A 25931-nucleotide genomic window follows, 5' to 3' on the forward strand; every position below is an offset into this window, starting at 1 on the left:
CCCAAAGATCATTTGGCTGAAATGGTTAAAGAAAAATAACTTTTTTTATCTTTAAAATCACCCCTTGTTTTAAACATGGTGTTTTGGAAATCTGTAACCCAATGAGTTGTTGGCAACCTGTATAAGCTTAATGTTCCATTACCTTAATATATAATGCTTCTCTGTGAGTTTTAAGGGCATGGATAATAAGATACTTGCATTCTGGGCAGTATTGTGATTTCCTATGTGATGTGATTATACCTTTGATGGGTTTTCGCAAATAAGTGTTTATTTTGAAGTTTTCTTGTTTTAATAAGACTTTCTATTTTTTTCTATGGTATAGTAGTTTTACTGGGCTCATAAAGTACTGCAGAAAGAATTCACTGTAAAAGTTCATTATTTTATGGGATGTTACAGGGTTTCTGGAATATCATGACTAGATGGGATGTTACAGGGTTTCTGGAATATCATGACTAGAAGCCTACAAAATAATTTAGTTTGGCTGTTTTAAGTTTATTTTGAGAGAGAGAGCACAAACGCGTGCACAGAGTAGGGGCAGGGGGGAGAGAATCTCAAGCAGGCTCCGTGCTGTCAGTGCAAAGCCCTGTGTGGGGCTCCATCTCAGGAACTGGGAGATCGTGACCTGAGCTCAAGTACAAGAGTCAGATGTTTAACAGAACTGAGCTACCCAGATGCCCCTGAGATCAGTTTGGTTTTAAAATATACAATCTGATATATTTTGAAAACATTTAAATTTGTGATTGAATTAAAACAGTATGCGTTACTAGATCAGGTAGAGGGAGCATTGTGGGTTAGGGCTTCTTCTGGCTTTGAAAATTAATATAGAATGTGGTATTCAGTTTTGATCATCCTATTGTCCTGGAGGATTTTATGAAATAAAGGGGGCATTTCGCCTATGCCTGAGAAAACCATGACGTTTTTCATTTTCACCCAGATTATTATAAAATATATGTTTACGTGTGTATCTGTATTTAATGGAATATTCTTTCCCATACCCCAATTTTCATGCCTTCTGGAATCTTAAAGAGAACTGCATTTTAAGCCTGCCTGTGTCTTAATGTTGTCAGCCCTTTGTAGAAAATGAGCAGTTGAATCTCATTTCCAGGGTCAGATTGGTGTAGCTCTTAAACTGCTTCATTCAAAGGGATATAGTAAAGTGTAAAGGTTAATTTTTAAGGTAATTTTGTAGCAGAACTGTTTGAAAGCAAAAGAGAGGGCTTTTTCTTTTGTTTTTAAATCTACAGAATTAAGTTAGGCAATGGCAAAATACTGCAGAAGTGAGCATGCTTAAATACTTGTGGAACTGTTATTCTAGAGAAATGGTTAAATCTCAGTCTGAGAAATGGTTAATTCTCAGGACAGAGAATGATGATTTAATGTTTTCATATGTGTACATACATACATCCTCTTTTATTATTTTAATAACTTTCACTAAATAAGTCAAATTGCTGGCCTCACTATTTACATAACTGGTAAGTAAGTGCTTATTTTGTGCCTTAAAAAATGCAGTTTGTAGTATCTTCTGTGTGAATTATTATGTTGATTTTGAAAATAATAGAATAACTTTTTTTCACAAATTATCTTGAGCTTTTCTCTCAACAGAGGATCACAGGCTTTAAAATTTTTCAACACCCATCAGTTAAAATGCCAGTTACAAAGACATCCAGACTGTGCAAATGTGAAACAGTGGAAGGGCGGCCCTGTCAAGATTGACCCCCTGGCTTTGGTACAAGCTATCGAGAGATACCTTGTAGTTAGAGGTACTTTCCCTATGTGTGTTTTGTGTCCGTTCGTACATGTGGGCTGGGAATATTGAGGGATATATAAATGATTTCCCTTTTATTACTACTTCCGTTCAAACCTAGCTTCAGGAACTTGGGTTCCCATCACTTATTTAATACGTAGTATGTGGAAATGTGGTACATTTCCTAGGGGCTGACTGCTTACAGTCAGCTGGAATGTAATGTAGTGGAAATGGCATTTTTGTTTGTGGCGGCTCTCTTGAATCTGTTTCATACATAGGTCAAGGTGTAGTATACATGTTTTCTAAGAGTATATTTAACCAGTATATTTCGGCTCTGGCATGTAAAATTGCTAGGAAGTTAACAGCCTTCTTGGGTCCTTAGGGTATGGAAGAGTAAGAGAAGATGATGAAGACAGTGATGATGATGGCTCTGACGAGGAAATAGACGAGTCTCTGGTAAGGTGCCGTTCTCACCATGTTGTAATGGATGAAGTTCAGGGCTTGTAGTGTAACTAGAGTTTCTTTTGCTTCATTAGGCTGCTCAGTTCTTAAATTCAGGAAATGTAAGACACAGGCTACAGTTTTACATTGGAGAACACTTGCTCCCATATAACATGACTGTGTATCAGGCAGTCCGGCAGTTCAGTATTCAGGCTGAAGATGAAAGGGAGTCCACGGACGATGAGAGCAATCCTCTGGGAAGAGCTGGTATTTGGACAAAGACTCATACAATATGGCAAGTAAAATGACTTCGTTTGGTTTTTCATCAGCTTTGTTGCTGTTTGTGTGTTTTTTTAGAATTCATACAAATGGCTTAAGTAAGGGGAGGAGACCCAGCTCCTACATTTTATTATCAAAAGCCACTTCACATTCTTGTGCGTGAATGCGTACACGCATGTACATGCGTCTGTGTGTGCTTCCCTTTGTTATGTCTACTAGGAAACGTGTACATGGGGTATAATCATAGTTACGTCACCTTCTCAGATTCATTTCAGATCTTTAAATAAGACAAACATCTCCATAAGATGAAGTTCCTTTAGGTAACGAGCAGCATGGCATCTTTGAGCCCTTAGAGGCACTTAGATGCAGTCTCCCCACATTGTCTGTGATGCCTGCTGCTTACATTTAATTAAAGAGATCTGTTTTCCCCTGAACCACCCTTGAGCTCCTCAGGTGGCCCCTCCTGAGAACGTGGTCTCTCCCTGGAAGCGGTGCCATTGGTGATTCTTCAGACCCGGAAGTCAGGACAAACCGGATAGATCTCAGAGTTCTACTGGAAACTCCAGTGTCTGTTGTTCACACTTTGGTCCTTGAAGAATAGTTTTTATTTTTAAGATCTACATTTAGTTTACATGCTCTCCATTCAATTTAGGTACAAACCCGTGAGAGAGGATGAAGAAAGTAATAAAGATTGTGTTGGTGGTAAAAGAGGAAGAGCCCAAACAGCTCCAACAAAAACATCCCCTAGAAATGCAAAAAAGCATGATGAGTTATGGCACGGTAAGTTCATGTACGGGATGGGGAAACAAATTGCCATGGGGCGGTAGACTTCTTGTCATGATTTATATCTGTGTGTCAAATCTTTGAATCTAGTTTAGAAAATACAAAATTACCACAAATGTAAAATTAAGTATCTGCAAAATTAAATTTTGGAAGAAAATTGACAAAAAACTCATATACTCTTTCCATGAAAACGTTGTTTTTGTGAAGGTTAAAACACATTTCATTAGTGGAGCACATTTACCAAAGAAGAGACTGATCTTGGTCAGGCAGGCCCTTCATTTTTGTCATTTATTGCACTCTAATAATTCTAGAAGGTATGACAGGTTTTGCCAGGTAGTATAATGATTACAGAGGAGTGCCACCTCCCAGTCCGATCTCTTTCCTTTTGTAGTATTTCCTAGTTTGCACGTGTTCATTTCAGTCTCTATTCCGCCCCCCATTTTTCTGGGGCAGTAGCAGTGCTTCAGGGCACTGGCTGCAGATCATAGCATGGAGGCCACCCCTCTCAGGGATTTCCAGACTAAGTTGTGTCAATTGCTGAAGTTTTTTCTGGTTGTCCGAAATAAGAACATTATGACAAATATTTTTTGAGTTTGTTGTTGTTCTTACACCCACTCCCTCCCCCATAACTATGTTCTTTTTAAAGGGTTTATATTTTGAGATTTTTGTTTCTGTATTTTGGTGTTAAAATTGCCCTTTGTTTTCTATAGTAATAGTGTTGTGTGTGGTTTTAATTCCGGTATATGGTAACAAAGTAAATGCCAACAGTCCACACCCACCCTTCCTGACCATGCTACTACTTAGTAAAACCTAAGAAGAAAAGCATCCTAGATCTGCTCAGAAATTATCACAGTCTGTTCTATCCTGATCCTTGAATTAAATAACCAGATCTCTCACAGATTGACAGTTGGCAGTCTTTGTCTATTTTACATGGTCATTTCAAGCTGGATATAAAAATTAAAAATCCAAGAAATTTATATTTATGAATTTAAATTTATACATTTTATCTTTATTCTTTCCTGGCCATTTTATTATTAGCTGTTGTTTCTGTTGGAAGAGGAAATTGCAGATGAGTCAGTCAGTATTTCTCCATTCCCGTGTTTATTTGGATATGGGAGGAAGGCGAAATTCTCATAAGCCTGGATGATTTTTGTATAATATAAAAGGGAAAAAGCGTTCAGGCTGTCAGTACCCTGATAAAATACGAGACATTACGTCATCACGGCTTGTGCTTCCTATTTTAGGCGTGATCAGATGACACCAGTGCCACTGGGGTAGCCTTGGTAGCTTTGATCAAACTTAACTTGATCTTTTGCCCTCTAGATGGAGTGTGCCCATCGGTGTCGAATCCTTTAGAAGTTTACCTCATATCCACGCCACCTGAAAATATAACTTTTGAAGACCCATCGTTAGATGTGATTCTTCTTTTAAGAGTTTTACACGCCATCAGTCGATACTGGTATTACTTGTATGATGTGAGTAATGGGGTCTGCCGATGAAGTTGCCCATGCTGTACTGTTCATGGCACGTTACCCGTAGTTTCTGTCTAGTAGTTGATGAGTTTCTGTTGTACTAGAAAACAGAAATAATGATTCAGTTAACTGCAGGGATCGTAGCCCAGAGAAATACAATTTACTCACAGTGGGAGTTCCTCCCCTACTTTTTTTTTGTTCGTTCATTTAATTACTATTTTTGAGGGAGAGTACAAGCTGGGACAGACCAGGGATGGGGAGTACAGAGGAGCTGTAGCAGGCTCCACAGTGACAGCAGTTGAGTCCTCTGTGGGGCTTGAACTCAAGAACTGTGAGACCATGACCCGAGCTGAAGTCAGAAGCTCAACCGAGCCACCCAGGCACCTCTCCCCAACTTTTTGTTGCTGGCCTACATTCTCGAATTAATGCTCTTTTAGTTCTAACTTTATTAAGTTAGGCTGCAAGAAGAAATATGAATGTGAATTTCCATAGTTAAAATTCTTTCTCTGATTAAGCAAAAGTTGATATGTGTAAGTTAAAATATAAAGTAAAAAATGAAGTGAAAGTTATGTACTGCCTTTAATATTTATATAATATAAAACAGAATGAAGGAATTGGCCTCGCATGAGCATTAGCTGCTGCCTCAGCGATCAGGACAGTACGAGTGTGTTGTACAAGTTGTCCTTTAGGTTGGGACACTCCACTGGAAGGCTGTGTATTGTATGTTGGGAACCAGCTGAAATCCAGGCCCTCTGGGTACCTATTTGGAGGCAAAGAAAGAGTTAGTAAATACAATCCTAATGTTTTACCACATATAGACCTTTTTGTTGTCTTTTTAACATTTTACAGAATGCAATGTGCAAGGAAATTATTCCAACTAGTGAATTTATTAACAGTAAGTTGACAGCAAAAGCAAATAGGCAGCTTCAGGATCCTCTAGTGATCATGACAGGAAACATCCCAACGTGGCTGACTGAGCTAGGAAAAACCTGGTAAGATGATCATTTCTGTAATGGTGGCTTTGGGAGTGTTATCGTTGTGTTGGTCTTTATACATTTCGTCACAAAAAACATAGTCTTTGATGAAGCTGTTTAAATGTGTTTAAGTAACATTTTCATATTTGATGACAACTTGCTGAGTATGTAGTATAGCTCTAGCATCCAGAGGAGGCTAGCTGGGGCTCTTAGGGGAACTTCGTGGCAGTATGTGTCTGTATGTATGAAATACACAAGGATATTAAGGAGGTTAAAATCCTCTGCCATTACAGAATTGGACTCCAAAGGTATAGTTGGTTGATTATCTGTGCCCGTTTGGATCCAGACATATATTCTCAGAGACCATAAAATTGCACCATTCATTAGTCAGTAGCTACACACAGCTGTTTACATTTCGATCAATTAAAATTAAGTAAATTAGAAATTTTTAGTCACACTAGCCATGCCTTTATGTGGCTACCTGTATTGGACAGAACAAATGTTGAATATTGGGGTCATCAGAGGAAGTACTTTTAGCAGCTCTGTGTCAAGAACTCCCAAAATCCTACATCAGGAGGCAATAGAAGCTCTATTACTGCCAGGTTCATTCTTTGGAAATCAGCTTGGCCGTTTGGCAGGTTTGAGTGACTTCAAAGTGCCAAAGCTGAGAGGAGAACCATGAACCAGTACAGCCGTCATCTCTTATCTCTGTGTACGTGGTGTGGGGCTGGGGTGGCAGCAAAGTGCGGTGAGGAGACTTAAAACTATATTTTAAATCTAAAATTTCTCTAGTCATGTTACATTTCCTGAAGGTCTTTGGGTAACTCAAAGATAATCTTGAATAGACCTGATTTTAATAGTTGAAGTTCAGATTTCACAGGAAAAAAATTCTTAATATGTTATTACTTAATCACTTATAGGCATTTCATAAAAGGATTATGAAAATTCTTCAAAGTTAGTTTGCCTAGACCATTTTTATTGGTTATATTTATTCTGTATCCTATTAAAACTTGTTTCTAATACAGGGGTTTGTATGGTTTCTGATTCTAATGCAGATAATCTATATCACATCTTTTTACAGCCCATTTTTCTTCCCTTTTGATACCCGACAAATGCTTTTTTATGTAACTGCATTTGATCGGGATCGAGCAATGCAAAGATTACTTGATACCAACCCAGAGATCAACCAGTCTGATTCTCAAGATAGCAGAGTTGCACCTAGATTGGATAGAAAAAAAGTAAGTTTCTCTTCTCAAATATTTAAAGGTAAATCAAAGTGTGCTTTTGAAAGTAATGGGAAAACCAGAAATGTGGTGCATCTGAACATGCCTATTGGGCCAGGGCTGTAGCTCAGTCACAGCCCTCTCTTGGCTTGTCTGTTTTATCACCTGGATTAGCCATGTTTTCCTCTCAAGCTCTTGGAACTGGGCTCTTTGTGATTCTTCAAGAGTCCCTTCTTCCGGTTTCTGAAATAATTTCTGCAGTTGTTTTTTCTCTTGTGTCAACAGAGAGTCTTGTCTTCTCTTACTGATGCCACTTTTTTTTTTTTAAGTTAGGACCTCAAACTGTAGCTTCCCTTTTATAATTGATGTTTTATGTAGTAGGTAGAATTAACTTTCTTCCCTTCACAAATCAGTCCGATCAGAAATGACTGAAACCGGATTCTTGGTGTAATTTCCAGCTCAAGTGCTTGTGCTGCTGATCTCATTTTCCTGGGCTTCTCATCTTGGCTCCACATTCGTAGATCCGACCTCACTGCTCTGAGCCATTCCGGCAGAGACCCCAGTCGACGTCTCTGACCCTGCACTGCCTTTTACTTACGAGTTCTCTGTTAACCTTCCTTTTTTGTGCTGAGGATTCTTACTCAAGACTGTCTTTTCCAAAACCTTTCACTCCAAGACTCATGAGAGCCATTAGTAGTGACATTAAAAGAGGGGTTAGAAGGAATGAGAGGCAACAAGAAAAAAGTACTTTTTTTTTTCTTTCTTAAAGCCTTGCTCTTTCTGTCTTTACTTGTATCATTAGAACGGAATGAACAGTGGTGTTGCTGGGATTGGAAACCTAGCAGGACCTGTCTTGTTCCCAGGAACCTCCCGAGTAGATGTTTGTAGCTGGGCCTGTAGGGTCTCTGCAGGTCGGAGCCAGGAGCTTTCAGCTCACCTGTCTCACCAGCCACCCCCATACCGGTTTCTCCTTTACGTGACTGTACACACGCCCCGGTTTGGGGGGGGGGGGGTCATGCAGCTGCAGCTCTAACTTACTTGCACTGGTGTCTGGCAGGGTCACAGAGATCCTTCTTTGCCACCTTGGATTTTCTGAATGTGTTGTGGGCTCGAGGGGACACTGGCACTTCCCATCTAGCTTTGCGGGGTATCTGTAGCAGTGCAGCCACTTCTGTTAACCTTTTCCGAGGCATACTTCTAAAGAAATAGTTTTAACAACTCTTTTTTTTTTTTTTTTGGCGCACTTCGATAAATGCCACCTGTTTATTAAAGTGTGATGTGCGCATAGTTTCTTCACCCTTGTACTTTCTTTTTTTTTTTAGCGTACTGTGAACAGAGAGGAGCTGCTGAAACAGGCCGAGTCTGTGATGCAGGATCTGGGGAGCTCCCGGGCCATGTTAGAAATCCAGTATGAAAATGAGGTGAGCTTATGAGTGTTGGTGCTTTTCAGCTACACTTGTGCCCTCAGGAAGAGTTCGTTGGTCCTCTCAAATTCTAAAAGACAGTCGGGAAATTTATCTAGAAACGAGATTGGCTCTGTTTTCTCTTAGATGATCTAAGCTCTCCATTTTCCAAAGTTGTCTATTTAGAGAGAGTTTTGGTTTTTTTTTTTTCTCTTGCATGAGAACAAATGTCTGTGCAGTTGTTAAGTTGGTGAAGTGGAAGAGTGTTTTAAACCATACCTTTCAGAATGTTTGAACTGCTTTATAATAAATGCACGGTTACCGAGATAGATGACTTGTGTAATAAATGCATAGAGCCTAAGCATTTGCTGAATATGACCATAGGTAGCCTACACCATGGACTTATGTGATGTCCCCGCAGGGCAGCAGTGACAGAGTGGGGAAATTCCCCCAGACACGCGGGGTACGTGTAGAATACGCACAGGTCTAATTGTACAAATTCTCATGTCCACATGTCCACACCCCACCCCCATTCCCAGGCAGCCATTGGTCTGTTTTCTGTCCTGTAGTTTTGTCTTTCTCATAGTGCAGTAGGAAGTGTAATCTAGGTATATAGCCGTTTGTGTCACTCTTTAGCACTTAGTGTTTGCTTTTCAGATTCATCCTGTTGTTGCATAGATCAGTTTGATTCCTTTTATCATTAATACTAAGTGTCTGCTGTATGGATATCTCCCAAAATGTTTACTCACTAGGCGATACACTTTTTAGTTTCCAGTTTTTTTTCTTTCTTTTTTTTTTTTTAAAAGTTTATCTTAGAGCAAACATGCACGGGTGGGGCAGGGGCAGAGAAAGAGGAAGAGAGAGAATCCCAGTCAGGCTCTGCACCGCCCACACAGAGCCTGATGCAGGGTTCGAACTCAACAAATCATGAGATCGTGACTTCAGCCGGAATCATATCAGGCACTCAACTGACTAAGCCACCCAGGTGCCCCTAGTTTCCCCTAAGGCCGCTATGAACATTTGTGTATGAGACTTTATAGACCTAGGTTTTTCTTTCTCTTGGGTGAATAGTTCAGGGATGAATTGCGAAGTTATTTAGTAAGACATGTTTTTACTTGATGAGAAACACCAAACTGTTTCCCAAAGTAGCTTTGCCATTTTCCATTCCTACCAGTGATGGGGCGCGTGAGTTTCAGTTGCTTCACGTGCTCACCAACCCTTGAGTACCATCTTTTTAATTTGGGGTATTTTGGTGGGTTTGTAATGATATCTTCATGTGTTGTATTTGCATTTTTCTGATGATAATGATATTTTCATTCCCATTCGTTTCATTGGCCATTCATGTATGTTTTCTGGAGAAGTGTTCAAGCATTCTGTCCACTTTTTCATCATTGGGTTTTATGATTAAACTGTCGAGAGTTTTTATTACTTTGGATACAAGTTCTTCATGTGATAGCTGTTTGCAGATATTTTCTTCCAGTCTGTGCTTCATCTTTCAGTTTCCCCGTGAAAGGTCTTTGGAAGAGCAGAAGGTTTTAGTTGTGCTAAAATCTAGTTTATCCTTTTTTTTTTTTTTTTTGGTTTGTGCTTTTTATATACCCCAGGAAATTTCCCCCTGACCCTCGGATTTTGACCTTGTTAAAACTTAATTATTAGTTTTAATGACTTTTTAATGGATCACTTAGGATTCCAGGGCTTGGGAAACTTTTCTGTAAAGGGCCAGATAGTAAATATTCAGGTGGGGCCCCTCAGACTCCCACTACCGCTGCTCAGTTTCGCCTTTGTACAAGCATGAACACAGCTGTAGATAGTACATATACAAATGTGCCTGGCCGTGTTCCAGTAAAATTTTATTGTCAGTGAAGTTTGTAGTTCATAGAATTTTCACATATTGTGAAATACTATTCAAGATTTTTTTCAACCATTCAAATTGTAAAAAACGATTCTTACCTTGCAGATGGTACAAAAATAACAGGAAGTGGGCCAGAGCTATAGTTTGCTGACCTGTGTTGTTAGACAGTCATGTCGGCTGTGAAAGAAGACAGTTTTACTTCCTTCCTAATCTTTGTCATTTATTTCTTTTGAGATGCTTTTAAACAGCCAGGACAGTACATCAGCATATTCAAATATTTATTTTCTCTCTCTTTGTATTATGAAATACAGAGTCCCTTGGGGATACTTTCTTCCCTCTTTCCCCTAAATCGTTTTAAGACGAAATTTAAGAATTTTTGGTCTTCTGAAACTCTTACAGACATAGAATTTTCAAGCCTTCTGTTACACCAATTATTTCTAATAGCCAATCTCTGCCTCTCAGTTTTCTTCTCTATAGAATGTGGTTTATAGCAAAATCTTTAACACTCTACGATATGACCTATAGTAATCCAAGTAATTCTAACTATGACTTTGAATTTTCATCATTTTCTTAGGTATTTTCATCTTCACCTCAAGGCTTTTGAAAAGCTAATTTGAGAGAATTCGGTCATCAAAGTTAAAACTTGAAGTACTTGTGTACTGGAGGTGTACCAGTGTGCTAGTGATCCAGGTTATGGCAGAGTTTCCTATGGTCAGAGGATGACCATGTAGTTGGGAAGTCACAGGACAAAGGTGTGTGGCCAGTGAGTGGTAGAGGTGTCCGGAGAACGAGGCGTTCACACAGATGCAGCTGTCCTGGGAGTGTGTGGGCAGAGCCATGAGGGCCAATGGGCCATAGAGTTAAACCTTCATGGAAGAGAGTGGGAGAATTAAGGGACCAAAAATTCCGTGGCTTGAGCAAAGGATTGGGCTTGGTGGTGAGTGGCAGAAGTGAGTAACTGCTCCAGAAGTGCCAGAGCAAAGGGAGGTTGAGGGGAGGCCTTGCATGCCGGGATAAGAAATTGGGATCTGTTTTTGATTCCAAAGTGGTTGGACCAGTTGCTCGAAGGATATAGTTTTTAGATGTTTATGTGCCCAAATTTCTTCTTCATAAAACTGCAAGACCTCTGCTCCCACTCTGACTTTTTTAACTGAGCTTATTTTAACATGGTTTCTACTTTTTTACTCCAAAATACAGTTTTCTTGCTAGGAATGTCTTTCCTTTCTTCTCTCATCCTTCATTGCTCTCTTCAAATTGCATCTTACGTGGAGCCTACAGAAGTTCAGAGCCACATCACATTGATTATTCTGAGGTCATCAGGAATGAATTACTGATACAGAAATCATGAGTTTATAATCTTCATTGATGGGCCCTACCTACCGATTCTGGAAAAGATTCTGGGAGCTGACTTCAATGGGGACGGATTGGGAGGAGTACTGGCTTTTTACATACAAAGGGCCTCAGGTCATATTAAATAGGAACTTCAGAGTAGCTCTTGAAGAATCCTAATTCACAGTGTCAAATCAAAATGGGCCCTACCTGAACAAGAGATGATTGGTAAGCCAGGGAAGAACAAAACTGATCTCTGGGCTCAGAGCGTCTTCAAGCCTCAGGATTGGCTGGGGCTACAAATGACCAGCCTCTGGGGGTGGAGAACCATTAGGAGCATGGACTGTGGAGCCTGGCACCAGCATTGACTGACCGTGACGCTGGGCACCATTATGTAAACTCCTCGGTGATGCCTCAACAGGCCGTAAGACCTGGACCTTTTTCATCTTGTTAGAATTACTAAAATGAGCTAAGATGTGAAAAACACTCAGAAGAGTGGCACGTGGTAAGTGCTGGCACATAAGGGTTAGCTTTTGAAAGAAAAAGATTTGCAGTGATTTGAGTTAGAGATGTTGTCAAAACTTGTTTTTCTTTGTTTTTATTTCTAGAGCTTTATGCTTTTCTTTCCTTTAAAAGCAAATGAAGTAAAACCAAATTCCCTACCTTTTTACTGGAGTGGCTGAGTGGAACAGAGATGCCCGAAAAGATCAGGCTGACATACAGCAGCGCCGCTGGCCAGCGCAGGGCTTGGGGCGAATTGCCAGAGCTCTCAGCTTTGACCTGCTCCTTTCACCCTCACAGAGATTTGCGGTGGTGACGGGTTTACAGTGATACCCGCGCCACTTAATATTTTAAGTCTGTTTTACCTTTAGAAATAACTATTATTTGGATGAAGGAAGTTGATCTGATCTGATTTGTGATTTCTATTTAGCCTAGGAATAATTACGCTGAAGGGAGAAAAAGTTAAGTGACTCTAACCCGCCCTCTGGTGGATATCAGATGTTACTGCAGTTTTTTCTTTTCCTCTGCTTCTCTTCTTTCCCTCTCTTCCTCTCTTCCACTACCCAGTATTTAGCGAAGAACAAAGCAAACAAAATTCCTACCATCACAGAACTTTTTTCAGTTTGGGAAAGCCAGCACACACAATCTTCTTCATACGTATATGTTAGGCCACAAGATGAAGAAAAATCAAAATGAGATGGATCATGATGGGGAAGGGAGAGGGTGGCTAAGAGGGCAATGGAGCAGAGGTGAGTCATTACCATTTAGGGAAGGGTGTCTCTAGCGAAAGAACCAAGAAGCAAAAGCCCTGCGACAGATTCCTGGCCTGTTGTGGAATGACTGGCTGGAAGTCGGGAGTCCAGCTGTGAGAGGGGTCACAGAGGACACACTTGGAAGAACTTGAGCCTTTGCTTTACATGAGATGGGAGGCCTCTGTCGGCACTGTGAGCCTAGGAGATGCAGAGCTTGCTGGTGCAGACAGAGACCATGGAGGAGGGCTCGCAGTAGACCAGATGAGGAGCGATGGCAGTGACCGGCTTAGAATATATTGTGAAGGTGGGGCTTATGGTATTTAATGATGGGTTGGAATGTGGAGAGTGAAAAAGAGAAGAGCCAAGGTTTTGTTGGCATCTGGGGTGAATGAAGGTGCCATTTACTGCTGTGGAACACTAACGAAGGGATGGAAATGGATCCTGAAGGTGCCACCACATCCAACCCGATAGATCACTGTTTGCAGAGTTCCAGACTGAAACATTTGGTGGATTATATCTTACATTTGAACCAGCATGGGTACTTTTTTTTTTAATAGTTTATTTATTTTTGAGACAGAGACAGAACATGAGCAGGAAAGGGGCAGAGAGGAAACAGGCTCCAGGCTCTGAGCTGCCAGCACAGAACCAGATGCGGGGCTCGAACCCACGAACTGCGACATCATGACCTGAGCCGAAGTCGGACGCTTAACCGACTGAGCCACCCAGGCACCCCGCGTGGGTACTTTTTAAAAGTAAAATAATGCCTGTTATTTACAGGTGATCTTATGGAGGGAACTCTAGTTTTCTTCACCAGGATTATGGTTAAATGCAGCATATAAACTATGATATTAACTTGTAATTAGCTGAATATCTCATTTATGGTCTGAGCTGGCAGGACCTTGAAATATGAAGGAATAACCAGACTATGAACATGGACACAGGATATTTCTCATGGAGGAGGGGTTTCCATTCAAGGCTATAGAGTCACTTTGGAACTGGCCCAAGCTCAAAAATCAGACATGTCAGTCGAGAATCTTCAGGGCCTGCTCACCATCCCGTATACATACTGATAAAGCTCCGCGGAGTTCCTAGTGCACCGTGAGGCTCTGAAGCTAAGTTAGCCCCATGGGTGCATGTTGGCATGAGTTCTGACCTTCCCTTGTTCCTGGTTTGTTCAACAAACCTCTGGTAAATGGCTGGTGTGTGCCTAGGCACCACTGAAGGTACAAAGGTGAATTAAAGTTATCCTTGAGTGAGAAACGCAAGCACATAATGAAATTGCAGTGCTGTGATGTGATAAACACTTAAGTAGGTGAACTAGAAGTCCTTAAAAAAGATAAAAGGAGCAGAGCAAGTGGGCAGAAAAGGATGCTTCTCCTGAGGGGATGACATGTGACCTGGTTTCAGGCAAAGAGCTCTGGAAAGAGATCCGTACTCAGACAAAGCCATCTTACTCCCCGGGGAAGGGACAGCTGTAGTGGCACTGATACCCGTGTATAAGTTGGATCCTTGCTGTGATAGCATTGGGGTTCTGGGGAGAAAGGGGGTACGGGGCTGCTGGTTCTTGTTCCGGGTGACCAAGACAGAGGGAAGACGGGACAGTCCGGGCAGTAACGCGTCCGATAAATAGTTGCTGTTGGCATCTGAGTTGCACAAAGGCTGGCCGTTTTAAAAGGCAGCGTAAGATCTGAAGTTTGAAATGGCTCTATTTTTGTTCTCCTGTAGGTTGGTACAGGTCTTGGGCCTACACTGGAGTTTTATGCACTTGTATCTCAGGAACTACAGAGAGCTGACTTGGGTCTCTGGAGAGGTGAAGAGGTGACTCTCAGCAATCCAAAAGGTACTGTCCGTTTGAGTCAGTTTAGGGTTTTCACATCGGCTAAAAGGGCCATTACAATTCATTAAATGTATTTAACTTCTGGTAAACTCCCACGCTCTCTGACCTTGATTCCTTTTTAGCCTTTGTTTTCTCTGTCGTCAAATAAGAGAGAGCCCTCCAGCTCTAGAGGTCTTCATTCTGTGATCTGCCTTCTGATTTTGAGAAGACTGCATTTCTTAAGTGTTCTTAGTTACCACGTTTTGTCTTGTTTTGTTCTGGGAAGTAGCATCTAAAGTTTCATGACTTGCTCATTTTATAGGAAGCCAAGAAGGGACCAAGTATATTCAAAACCTCCAGGGCCTGTTTGCGCTTCCCTTTGGTAGGACGGCTAAGCCCGCTCATATCGCAAAGGTTAAGATGAAGTTTCGCTTCTTAGGCAAATTAATGGCCAAGGCTATCATGGATTTCAGATTGGTAAGTTTAGGATTATTTGCTTGTCGACGCTTTTGTACCTGTAGTATGAAAGTAACTTTAACCCCTTGCACTTAATGCTGTATTTTATTTTTTGAAAATTTTAATGTTTTGATTTATTTGGGGAGAGAGAATACGTATGTGTGCATGGAGCCGGGGAGGGGCAGAGAGAGAAGGAGATAGAAAATCCCAAGCAGGCTTTTCAGATGTGCAGAGTCCAATGCAGGACTTGAACTCCCAAACCGTGAGATCATGATCTGAGCCGAAATCAAGAGTCAGACACTTAACTGAACTGCCCAGCTACCCTGAGTTTCTTTAAAAGTTACACTTTTTCAGTTTTAATTAGTTGGTCCTTCCTTTCCACCTCTTTTTTTCCAAATGTGCAGTAATACAAACTACAGTGGAATTTAGTTTACTCCACCCCAAATAGAGTAAGATTCCTATAAACATCTTAGTTTGCGGCTTTAATGGAGAATATATGTCCCATCATTGAAAGGTACCTTTTTAGGGTCAATTTTTTTTTTTAATGTTTTATTTATTTCTAGGGGGTAGAGAGAGAGAGAGAGAGACAGTGAGACAGCGTGAGCAGGGGTGGGTCAGAGAGAGAGGGAGTCACAGACTCTGAAACAGGCTCCAGGCTCTGAGCTGGCAGTCAGCACAGAGCCCGACGCGGGGCCCGAGCCCACAAACTGCGAGATCATGACCTAAGCAAAAGTCGGACGCTTAACCGATTAAGCCACCCAGGCGCCCCTTAGGGTCAATTTGTTTTAAATAGAATTCTTCAGTGTACTAAGTTTTTCACAGTATCAGGGCCCCAAATTGAGTTTAAATGGGAACAGTTGTGTGTAGAGAGAGAAACTGTTCCAAAATATGGGGGCTTTATTTGGTGGGGTGAGGGTATTACTCATCCTTTATAAATGACCTCTTAAAGTATCAGTTATAAAACTCAGACAATCTAGAAGCTTAGTGTGACTGTTTTATTTTTTTGTATATTCCCTTTCAGGTGGACCTTCCCCTTGGCTTACCCTTTTATAAGTGGATGCTACGGCAAGAAACTTCACTGACATCGCACGATTTGTTTGACATCGACCCAGTTGTAGCCAGATCAGTGTACCACCTAGAAGACATTGTCAGACAGAAGAAAAGACTTGAACAAGATAAATCCCAGGTAAGCTTAGAAGATAAGGAAGTGGTCAAGTGATTCACTTTCTTACAGGATGAGGTCTTTGTTAAGTGGTTTATATTTGGCCCAGTTAATATTTTATATTAATGTTGTATTTTAGAGTTTTATTTTTTTTATTAGAATAACTGAAAAGGTTTCACAGTGGGTAAGATGACGTATAATAACAGCAGGTGATAAATAAGCAGCTTGATTAACAAATAAAATACACTCCTTACTTGAAACCATAGGGCTCTTGTTTATTAAATTTTAGATAGGCTTTATGTACCTGGGCAGGTACTGTATCATACTGAATTCTCTCTCTCTCTCTCTCTCTAAGTATTTATCTTGAGAGAGACTGAATGGGAGTGGGGGTGGGGCAGAGAGGGAGGAGAAAGGGAGAATCTCAAGCAGGCTTTGTGTGGTCAGTGCGCAGAGCCCAACACGGGGTTCTCTCACGAAACCACGATATCATGATCTGAGCTGAAATCAAGAGGCAGATGTTTAACTGACTGAGCCACCCAGGTGTCCCTGAGTTCTTTTAGTAAGCGTTTGAATCAATAAAATTATTCTCAGGATAGATTGTTTTTCTGGAAAGGTGGCTTTATTTAGTAACAGTCCATCTGTTTCTAGAAAGATCTTAGGAAAATAATTTTAAAGGTCATTGCAGGTGTTCACTATTTCTCGGTAGCACCTTCTCCACTGAGGCTTCTTCTCTATTAGAATGAGTCATCTTGCACTTTATGTCATGAATGTGTATTCTTTATATATTGATGACGGATTAAAGATTATTTACCCAGCCTGAGACTAATAGTGGTTCTGTGTCAGACATTAGAAGAGGACAAAGTTGTATTTTAAAAAAAAAATGGCACGGATTCAGATAGCTGTGTCTGGGCACATAACGTGGCCCCATTTTAAAGCAACTCCCACTTTACAAATTATGTAAAGTAAGAGGAGGGAAGATTCTCTAGGGAAAGTGTCACATCTCTTGATAAGCAGGAGAAGAGCTTACTGTAGACTGTAGATGGGTTTTAGAAGGCCTTGTTATCAGAGAAGAAAATGATTTGTAAGGGAATTTTATCTTCATTATTAATTGGTGATTTGGGGGAAATGTTTGTTTATTGAGAGAAATTGGCATTTAAAAGAGGCCAAGTCCATCTTTTCCGTGTACAATTTGTTGTCTTAGGATTTTTGGAGTCAGATTTATGCTTACCAACTTTGAAATTTTAATAACAACTAATAGTCTTATTTAGGATCAGCTTTTGGATAAATAACGGCCATAAATAAATAAATAAAAGGAAAGAAAGTAAGTAAAACTCACGGCACTGTTCTAAGTGCCATATGTATCTTAATTCATTTCCTCCGCAACCCCCCTTCAGAGATTTAGGTCTTTCTGGTATCCTGTTTTACATACGAGAAACCCAGGGCAGACGGCCTGAGTAACCTGCCGAGGTCGCATGCCTAGAAATGGGGGCAGGGCTAGAGTTCACACCCCAGCCTTTCCCTGGAGCCTTCACTCTTAACATTTTGCAGTATGCCACCTGGTTTTCTTCCTGAAATCTTTTGTAATTTGTTCTTCTAATCTTTATCTGATCTTTATTTTTGATGTCAATTTAAAAGTATAAAATGCATAGCACAGAAACCAGACTCCAAAAACTGATTTACTGTATTAACCGACTTTCATCCAGCACGTGAAGAATGGCGTGGGTTCCAAACCCTCCCCTCATCGTTTTTAAAGTACACTGATGGAGCAAACTTGGTAGTTTAAAGTCTCGAAAGTTACATGGGAAATAGGATTTAATGAAAGGCCTGAAAAATGAATAGTGAATTTCTTTTAAAACATCTCGAGGACACTGTATATTCTAGATTCCTCTCAATGATAGCATTTGTTTTGAGAGAGAACGAGAGTGAGCAGGGAAGAGGCAGAGAGGGACAGATAGAATCCCAAGCAGGCTCCTCACTGTCCACGGGCTCATCCCATGAACCATGAGATCATGACCTGAGACGAAATCAAGAGTCAGACACTTAACCAACTGAGCCACGCAGGTGCCTCAATGATGGCGTTTTATGATGCAAACCTTTATAAATAAGATGGTTTTAAGTGTGGCTGTGGGAGGAGAGATCTGCCATTAGCATAACAGTGACCACCGGGATCTGTGCAAGAGGTGGGGGACAGTTTGGAGAGCTTTCCAGTGGGAGAACATTAAAATAGATGATAGTGATTGAAGAATATTTCAAATGTAAAATGAAAGGCCTTCGATCAGGTGACCTCAAATGTGCACCAGAGGAGGACAGACGGAAACACGGGCTTTGACAGATGAGGCTGCACGGCCGTAGTCCTCAGGCACGTTATACCTTAGGCTTCAGGCTGCTGCCCCTTCTGCGTTCTGAAACCTGTGGAATCCTAAGCAGCCTTTATTTATTTCCCTTATTAAAGGTGACTCGTTTTAAAAATGCCCGGGTGGCTTCATCAGTGTGTGTGCATGCTCTCTCAAAATAAATAAACATTTTTTTAAGAAAAATTAAAAAATGACTAAGTTTAAATGAGTATTTCTAAAAATGACTAATTTTAAATCAGAACTTCCTACCTTTTTTTAGTTTAAATGACTAATTTCTTGCACCTAGACTGTTTAGCTGTCAGGAATTTCATACCTAGAGATCTCTCCAACTTAGAAAGTCACTTGGCCCCTTTCTCCGCCGGACACCTTTATTTTCAGACAGTATTTGCAGTTTTGCATGTTGGTCTTTGATTTCTAATCTAAAATTTTTTTTTATATAAGCCTTTCATATTCTTAAGCATTGAACAAAGTGAATGATACAAATTGTTTTTTTTAAATTCATCTTCAGAGTAGGACTTGAGGACTTTGTTGGAACTTTTCTTAATTGCAGCATTACTGTGTGGCTATAGGTCTGTTACACTAGTCCTGAGGTGATTGAATGAGAAGTCTCCAAGGTATTCCCTAGACCTGAGCTCTGCGGCAGGAACAATGTTAATCACCATTACTAGATAGTACTTTCTTTGTATTTACAGTTTCCTGACTATTAATTAGTATTTGATGTGTGTACATATATGTAGGGGTGTGTGTGTGTGTGTGTGTGTGTGTGTGTACACACACACCTAGATAGGTTAAGACTAATAGATTCATTAAGATTAATACAGAATTTAGGAAAAAGTTGGCCCTGTTAGCCACTCTTAAATTAACCATCATCTAAACTATTGAGACTTTGTGTGAAATCTGATTTGAAATTCAGTCAGATTGAGGAGTAGACATCTCGTTTTGAAGGAACACTTAAGTGATCTTGTTTTCCCCCATATGAAAATAGTTGGATCCTGAAGTGGTTAAGATTATATCCTTTGTGATCTATGTCATGTGTAGATTATGACAAAAATAGAAATATTCTAAGAGCTGAAGGAACCCGTAAAATTTATTAGTATATATTTTGTTTTATAGACACAGACACGTAAGCAACTGAATTGCTGTGCTTGACATCTCCCATCCCCTTTTTTAGACCAAAGAGAGTCTACAATATGCATTAGAAACCCTGACTATGAACGGCTGCTCAGTTGAAGATCTAGGATTGGATTTCACTCTGCCAGGGTTTCCCAACATCGAACTGAAGAAAGGAGGAAAGGATATACCAGTCACTATCCACAATTTAGAAGAATATCTAAGAGTACGTATCGTGGCGCCCTTTGGGGAAAAGGCTAACGTAGTGACAGGACTTCTGTGGGCACTGTTCTGAGAGAGAGCGAAAGCACCTGTCCCAGGAGCCTGCCCCCCTCTGCCTGAGACCCTTGACACACAAGATCGCTGCACAACATCCACTTTTACAGGCCCTCATTTCTGCTGCACTTGACAAAACCTGTCAGATATTTCATGAAGCCTTATATATGACCTTGAATTTACTTTCTTCGAGTTTGAATACTAATAAACCTCTTACTGTCTTTGTTTAAAACAAATCAGTGAAAAGGAGCCATCACTTGTGTTCTCATTAAACTGCATTCTGTCTATCAAGGCAAAACTAGACATTATTCTCTCTCTCTCTCTCTCTCTCTCTCTCTCTCACACACACACACACACACACACACGTTTATGGGAATAATGAGGACTTTCAGATAATTAATTCATAGTCCTTGACTATATTTATTAAATTAAGGGAAAATAATTTTGTGTTAAAAAGAGATTGTATTTTAAGTTCCATCCTATATGGGTCTTTATTACTACTTTTTGAAAAGTTTCTTTTGGTCGATTTCTGACCCTGAGTGGAAAGATCATTGTATTCAAGATCAAAAACCACTTATACCCAGACTTGGGTTTTCTGCCAAACTATAGTGGGTTTTTTTTTTTTTTTATGTTTTATTTTTATTTCTAGGAGAGAGAGAGAGACAGCGTGAGCAGGGGAGGGTCAGAGAGAGAGGGAGTCACAGACTCTGAAACAGGCTCCAGGCTCTGAGCTGGCAGTCAGCACAGAGCCCGACGCGGGGCTCGAACCCACGAACCGCGAGATCATGACCTGAGCGAAAGTCGGACACTTAACCGACTAAGCCACCCGGGCGCCCCTAAACTATAGTGGGGATTTTAGATAGAACCTCTGAAAAAGGTTGACTCTGGTTTCTTTTTCTCTTAGAGAAAGTGAGTAGATAGGCAAGGTCTTCAAATATTTTTTGACATACCCAACAGTCCTGTGACTGTTAAGCATTTCTTTAATATTCAGAGGACTGTCTGATCACACTAGCTGCTGCTTTTCCTAACTTTGAGAAAGCTAACCTTTCAGCCTATTGGTAAATGATGAGTTAACATCCAGATTAAGGTTCTCTGAAAGGAATTTTTAGGAGTGCTTGTATTTTTCTTTCAACAAAATGCTGTTGTTTTTATTTTTGTCGGAATAGGTCCTGTATTTCTTGAACCCAGTGTCTTAACCGGAGCCAGATATTGTTGGACCAGTAACCGATGCTTTCTGTTAACTTTCCAGTTTCACGTGACTACATTTCCAGACTTTGCCTTTTTCTAAGTGAAGGTCCACTGCAGAAGCATTCATTCTAAGAACTTAATCAGGATCTAGATATAAAAATTTCACATTAAAAATTCAGAACACTTAACAGTTGGTTATTGGGCATCTTGACACATTATCTTTAATTCTTAATAACATTTTATCCTCTTGAGAGACCTTGCTTTGCTTCACATCTGGCATGGTACTGTTCTGTGCCATCAGGGTTTTATGTAAATGAATTTTTAAAACACACTAAAAATAAATGCTCATTGTAATTTTTTTTTACATTTTCTTACTGGCCCGGCCCCGAGTTAGAAGTTGACCTAAGAGATCCTTTATGTGGTTTTGGGGGAGATAATTTTAAAGACTTAATTCGTGAGGTTTTTCTGTTGTTTTTAAAGTGATCCGGAAGGATGTGTTCACTGTACCCAGTACATTGGTAGGAAAGAGATATGAAATCTTGTCAATGTTTTTAAAAGACCTTTCTTTTTACAGCTGGTTATATTCTGGGCACTAAATGAAGGCGTTTCTAGGCAATTCGATTCCTTCAGAGATGGATTTGAATCTGTCTTCCCACTCAGTCATCTCCAGTACTTCTATCCGGAAGAAGTGAGTAGCTCGTGTTGGAGAGAAATGCCCCTTGTTCACTGTGTGCCTGTGTTACCGTCGCGGGCTGTCTCTGCCACCTAGCCCAAGATGGTTGCAAACGAGAAAATTGGGGGGCGGGGTGGGTTTGTGAGCCGAGGGGTGGATGTTTGGGAAAAATAGGGGATAATTTCCTGAGCAAGAAGAGTATCAAATACTAAGGGTAATATGATGTAATATAAAATAACATTTTATATTGTATACGTATTAAACATAGTTTTAAGTATTGGAGTGGGGGTCCGTGTGGGAGACTGGGTAAGCACAGCCTCGCTGTCACCCGACCCTGCATGCTGCCCGATGGAGAATGGGGTGCAGGGCTTGGGGGCACTGTGGCTGGCAAAGTGACACTGAAGAGGGAACACTTTTTTTTTTAACCTAAACTTCCTGGATTAGATGAGACACTGTTTTATGATTGGAGTCAGTTCTTGGAGTTTTAAGGAAGTGTTGCAGATTCCGTTAAGCGTGGGAACATGAGCGCCTGTGCAGTTTTCCAGCCGCCGTCAGTGCGACAGCAGTCTGGAACACGGCTCGCTCGTGGAGAGATGGCACGGAAGGGGTCTGCGAGGCGTGGGGTTTCTCCAGTTGGGAATCCTTTTGGTCTATCTTTTGAATGATAACCTTACACGTTTATTACTGGCTGAATCCGGATACTTTTGAATGACTTAGATGTAGCATTTTAACCTCAGTTATGCTTTCTATACCCACTCTGACTTGCTGCTTACAGAAGCATGTGGTGTAGCCGACACTTCGAGGCACTGTGTTACCTGGAATTGAGAGCGGCAAGGGTTGTCCTGGAATTCTGGTCCTCCTTCACCATATGACCTTGTCTAGGCTGTTCTGTCTGATCTGACTGCCTCATCCATAAAATTGGGAAAACCTCTGTGTGTCTTATATGTAACAGGACACATAAAGTACCTGCCAGTGAGTGACACGTAGTAGGTATTAAATGTTATGTGCCCTGAATTGGATTTTCTCAGAGCACGTCATCATTCTGCAGGTGGGCAGTTAACCAGAGAAAAGAAGGCTTCATGCGAAACTGGTGTTAGATTTTTCTGAGGAGACGCAGGCATTTCTTGCTCTCTCGTGTTCCCCTGAAACGGCCAGCCTGGTCCCTGCCTGGCCCCAGCCGGCCATCTGGCAACCATCTGCCTCTCTGTACAAAGTGAAGAAGCTGCCCAGTGGCTGTGCCTCAGTTCAGCTTTCTCCCACTTCTCTCTCCAGCCCACTAGTCTGTGTCTTGGCTTCTGTTATCCTGCACCCTTGGGTTTCTAGAAAACAGGATTTATGAAATCTTCCTGGCGAGATGTAGGTTACCGAGTTAAAGCCTCTAAAGACCTGAGAGGTGTTCGGAAGGCTTAGATAAAGCTTTGTCTCAGGTGTGTTGTGTTTGCGATTAAAGTCTTCTCTAGAACCCAGTCCCTGTAGATGGGCCGGGTGCCTTTAATGCAGCAGCAGAAGAGGCTGAGGAGGCCGATCTGTAACTGTAGTAGATAGCCCACTGTATAAAAAAGAGGTCCCTACACAGAACTGAAAATGGTACTTTGATTTGGTATACTGTACTGTATTGGCATCTGCAGAACAGCAGGTCCTGTGAGTTTTCACTCCGTTTCACAGCTGTGTCCTTAGTAATTTGTTGCCGTTGTGTAACCACGCAGCTGGACCAGCTCTTGTGCGGCAGTAAAGCAGATACTTGGGATGCAAAGACACTGATGGAGTGCTGCAGGCCAGACCACGGTTACACTCATGACAGGTGAGTACCCGATCTGCTGGGCTTTCCATTCTTTTACGGTCAAGAATGTGGTAGGGTGTGTGTGTGTACGTTATAAACAACAACGGGGGGTGTCATTTTTAAAATGACAAGTGCAAAAGAGAATGCAAAGCGGCACTCTGCTTTCAGAGCCAAAAAGCAGAAGGAGCTGTTGGCCTCCATACCCTGCAGCGGCCCTTTCCGGCAAACAAAGCCGATCCCGGGTTCCATACACATTTTAAAGGGGGCTTTCTGATATTTTGGCCTCATTTCTATCAAGACCTTAGGACGCAAAGATTTCTTTGTCAGGTATTTCTGTGAAAGTGACCAGGGACGGGGGGGGGGAAGAAACCGGTCAAACCATTACCCATTTACTTTGTAGTAAAATGGAAATATCCATACACTCCCAGACAAGTCTTACTTGTTACAACACTCATTATTCCCTTTGAATTCCAGCTGTGACAACAAAAACCAAGATGACTTTGAAACACGTTGTACTGTGAATTCCTAGGCAGTCCTGTTGAAATGGGATCGGTTAGCCGATCACGAGAGCCTGTGAGGCGGTGTGATTCAGAGGTGCACGTTCACGTGCTGAAATAATTTTGCTGACTTATTTCTGTTGTAGTCGGGCCGTGAAGTTCCTGTTTGAGATTCTCAGTAGTTTTGATAACGAGCAGCAGAGGTTATTTCTCCAGTTCGTGACCGGTAGCCCGAGACTGCCTGTTGGAGGTGGGTGTGCCCTTGGCGCCTGCCCGCTGTTCTGTGGGTGTGCGTGTGCAAGAGAGACAGACAGAGACTTCAGGACCCCCAGCAGGATATTTTGCATTTGAGCCAACAGTGCCTCTTCGTTACTCTAGTACCTACATTTCTCAGTTTCCATTTGTTTCGGAGTATGTGAGAGCTCTCAGCCGGCAGGGAAGTTCATAGGGCTCGTCCCGAACACACTGAGGTAGGATCGGTAACGACGTGTAATGCCACTTTTCTAGATTACGTTCGGGTCCGCTGGCCATCTGTACGTCCCAGGCTCTTAGATGAGAACACATTGTAAAGTCTACTTTTCTAGACATGAGTCAGCCCTAAGAGAAGGCAAAGCGGCACTCTGCTTTCAAAGCCAAAAAGCAGAAGGAGCTGTTGGCCTCCATACCCTGCAGCGGCCCTTTCTGGCAAACAAAGCCGATCCCGGGTTCCATACACAAATGTGCATCACGTGTGTAGCTGTCCTTGCCCAGCAAGAAAGAACACCTCGCACGTGTGGTGACATGTTTCCTGAGAGTAGTAGCATGGAAAGGGTAGGTTTGTTTCCAGACTGATCTGTCTTCTGGTTAAGAAAACAATTAGTTCTGAGTTAGCTGCGCGTGTCCTGTTAACTTACTAACTTCCCTTGGTCTTCCTTCCTTCCCCTTCTGATTAGGCTTCCGGAGTTTGAATCCACCTTTGACAATTGTCCGGAAGACATTCGAATCGACAGAAAACCCGGATGACTTCCTGCCCTCTGTAATGACTTGTGTGAACTATCTTAAGTTGCCGGACTACTCGAGCATTGAGATCATGCGTGAGAAACTGTTGATCGCGGCCAGAGAAGGACAGCAGTCGTTCCATCTTTCTTGATCACAGCAAGAAATGCGGGGTCTGCCTGTTACAGCAAAAGAAAAAAAAATCATGATTTCTTTTCTAAATGTATCACCTGAGTCAAGGAAACATGTTACGCCTTCTTGTTGTAGGAAAATGGCTTGCAGATTATACAAGAGACACTTGGTTGATAGTCATTCATGGCCCCATGGACTTAAAGTGATCAGGCCCTAAAACGTTGTTGTGATGAGGTTTCTTTAGCAAGTTCTTGTTTAAATTATCATTTATTTGATGAGTGAAGTTTTTAACTTGCTTTGCTGTGTGAAATTTAAAAAAAAAAAAGGGATGTTTTTTCCAGGCTGAAACAATAAATGTCGCTGTGCAGTTTAATTCTGGGCTGTGTGTGTCCATCTAGCTAAGTCTGCAGTTTTGTCTCCTCCAAAGACCGCTCTTGTACAGAGAAGTACAGACATGAAAGCTCACGCGCATTGGACAAATACAGTGCGGTAGGGTAGCTCCGTGTGCATCCCCCGGTCCCTGCCCGGGTCCTGTAATGTCTGCGGTCCACGTGGTTTTTTTGTATGCGACACTCACGGTTGTCACATCTTCTTCGTTAGCCGTGGGCTCCTGTTGTTCCATGTTCTCTCTCAATATAGGATTTAAAATTCCTTGAAGCATATCGTCAGTACGAGGCAGCCTTTGTAGCTCGGTAGACCGTCCCCATAGCTTCGCGTTCATCCAGCTGTAAGGGCCGGCTGGCCTTCTTCCAGTGACCC

General features: G+C 41.5%; 1 protein-coding gene across 17 annotated transcripts in view; it reads left to right on the top strand.

Annotated features, from left to right (window-relative positions):
• Nucleotides 1–25545, top strand: part of TRIP12 (thyroid hormone receptor interactor 12) — a 140472-nt gene extending 114927 nt beyond the window's left edge. For 12 of the 17 annotated variants that reach the window (XM_039234526.1, XM_039234525.1, XM_039234528.1 and 9 more), the window contains 16 exons: nucleotides 1588–1760; nucleotides 2127–2200; nucleotides 2281–2480; nucleotides 3117–3244; nucleotides 4571–4722; nucleotides 5569–5711; nucleotides 6775–6931; nucleotides 8239–8337; nucleotides 14479–14593; nucleotides 14892–15046; nucleotides 16047–16211; nucleotides 19713–19877; nucleotides 21690–21803; nucleotides 23495–23589; nucleotides 24212–24315; nucleotides 24998–25545. In XM_039234526.1, coding sequence (XP_039090457.1) covers nucleotides 1588–1760; nucleotides 2127–2200; nucleotides 2281–2480; nucleotides 3117–3244; nucleotides 4571–4722; nucleotides 5569–5711; nucleotides 6775–6931; nucleotides 8239–8337; nucleotides 14479–14593; nucleotides 14892–15046; nucleotides 16047–16211; nucleotides 19713–19877; nucleotides 21690–21803; nucleotides 23495–23589; nucleotides 24212–24315; nucleotides 24998–25194 — 2236 coding nt within the window. In that variant the 3' untranslated portion in view covers nucleotides 25195–25545. The remainder of the gene's footprint in view (nucleotides 1–1587; nucleotides 1761–2126; nucleotides 2201–2280; nucleotides 2481–3116; nucleotides 3245–4570; nucleotides 4723–5568; nucleotides 5712–6774; nucleotides 6932–8238; nucleotides 8338–14478; nucleotides 14594–14891; nucleotides 15047–16046; nucleotides 16212–19712; nucleotides 19878–21689; nucleotides 21804–23494; nucleotides 23590–24211; nucleotides 24316–24997) is intronic. The other 5 variants (XM_039234529.1, XM_039234533.1, XM_039234536.1 and 2 more) reach the window with 1 other exon arrangement.
• The last annotated feature ends 386 nt before the right edge of the window (nucleotides 25546–25931 follow it).

Source organism: Hyaena hyaena, unplaced genomic scaffold, assembly GCF_003009895.1.
Source record: "Hyaena hyaena isolate Hyena2069 unplaced genomic scaffold, ASM300989v1 scaffold_86, whole genome shotgun sequence".
Taxonomy (NCBI): Eukaryota; Metazoa; Chordata; class Mammalia; order Carnivora; family Hyaenidae; genus Hyaena; species Hyaena hyaena.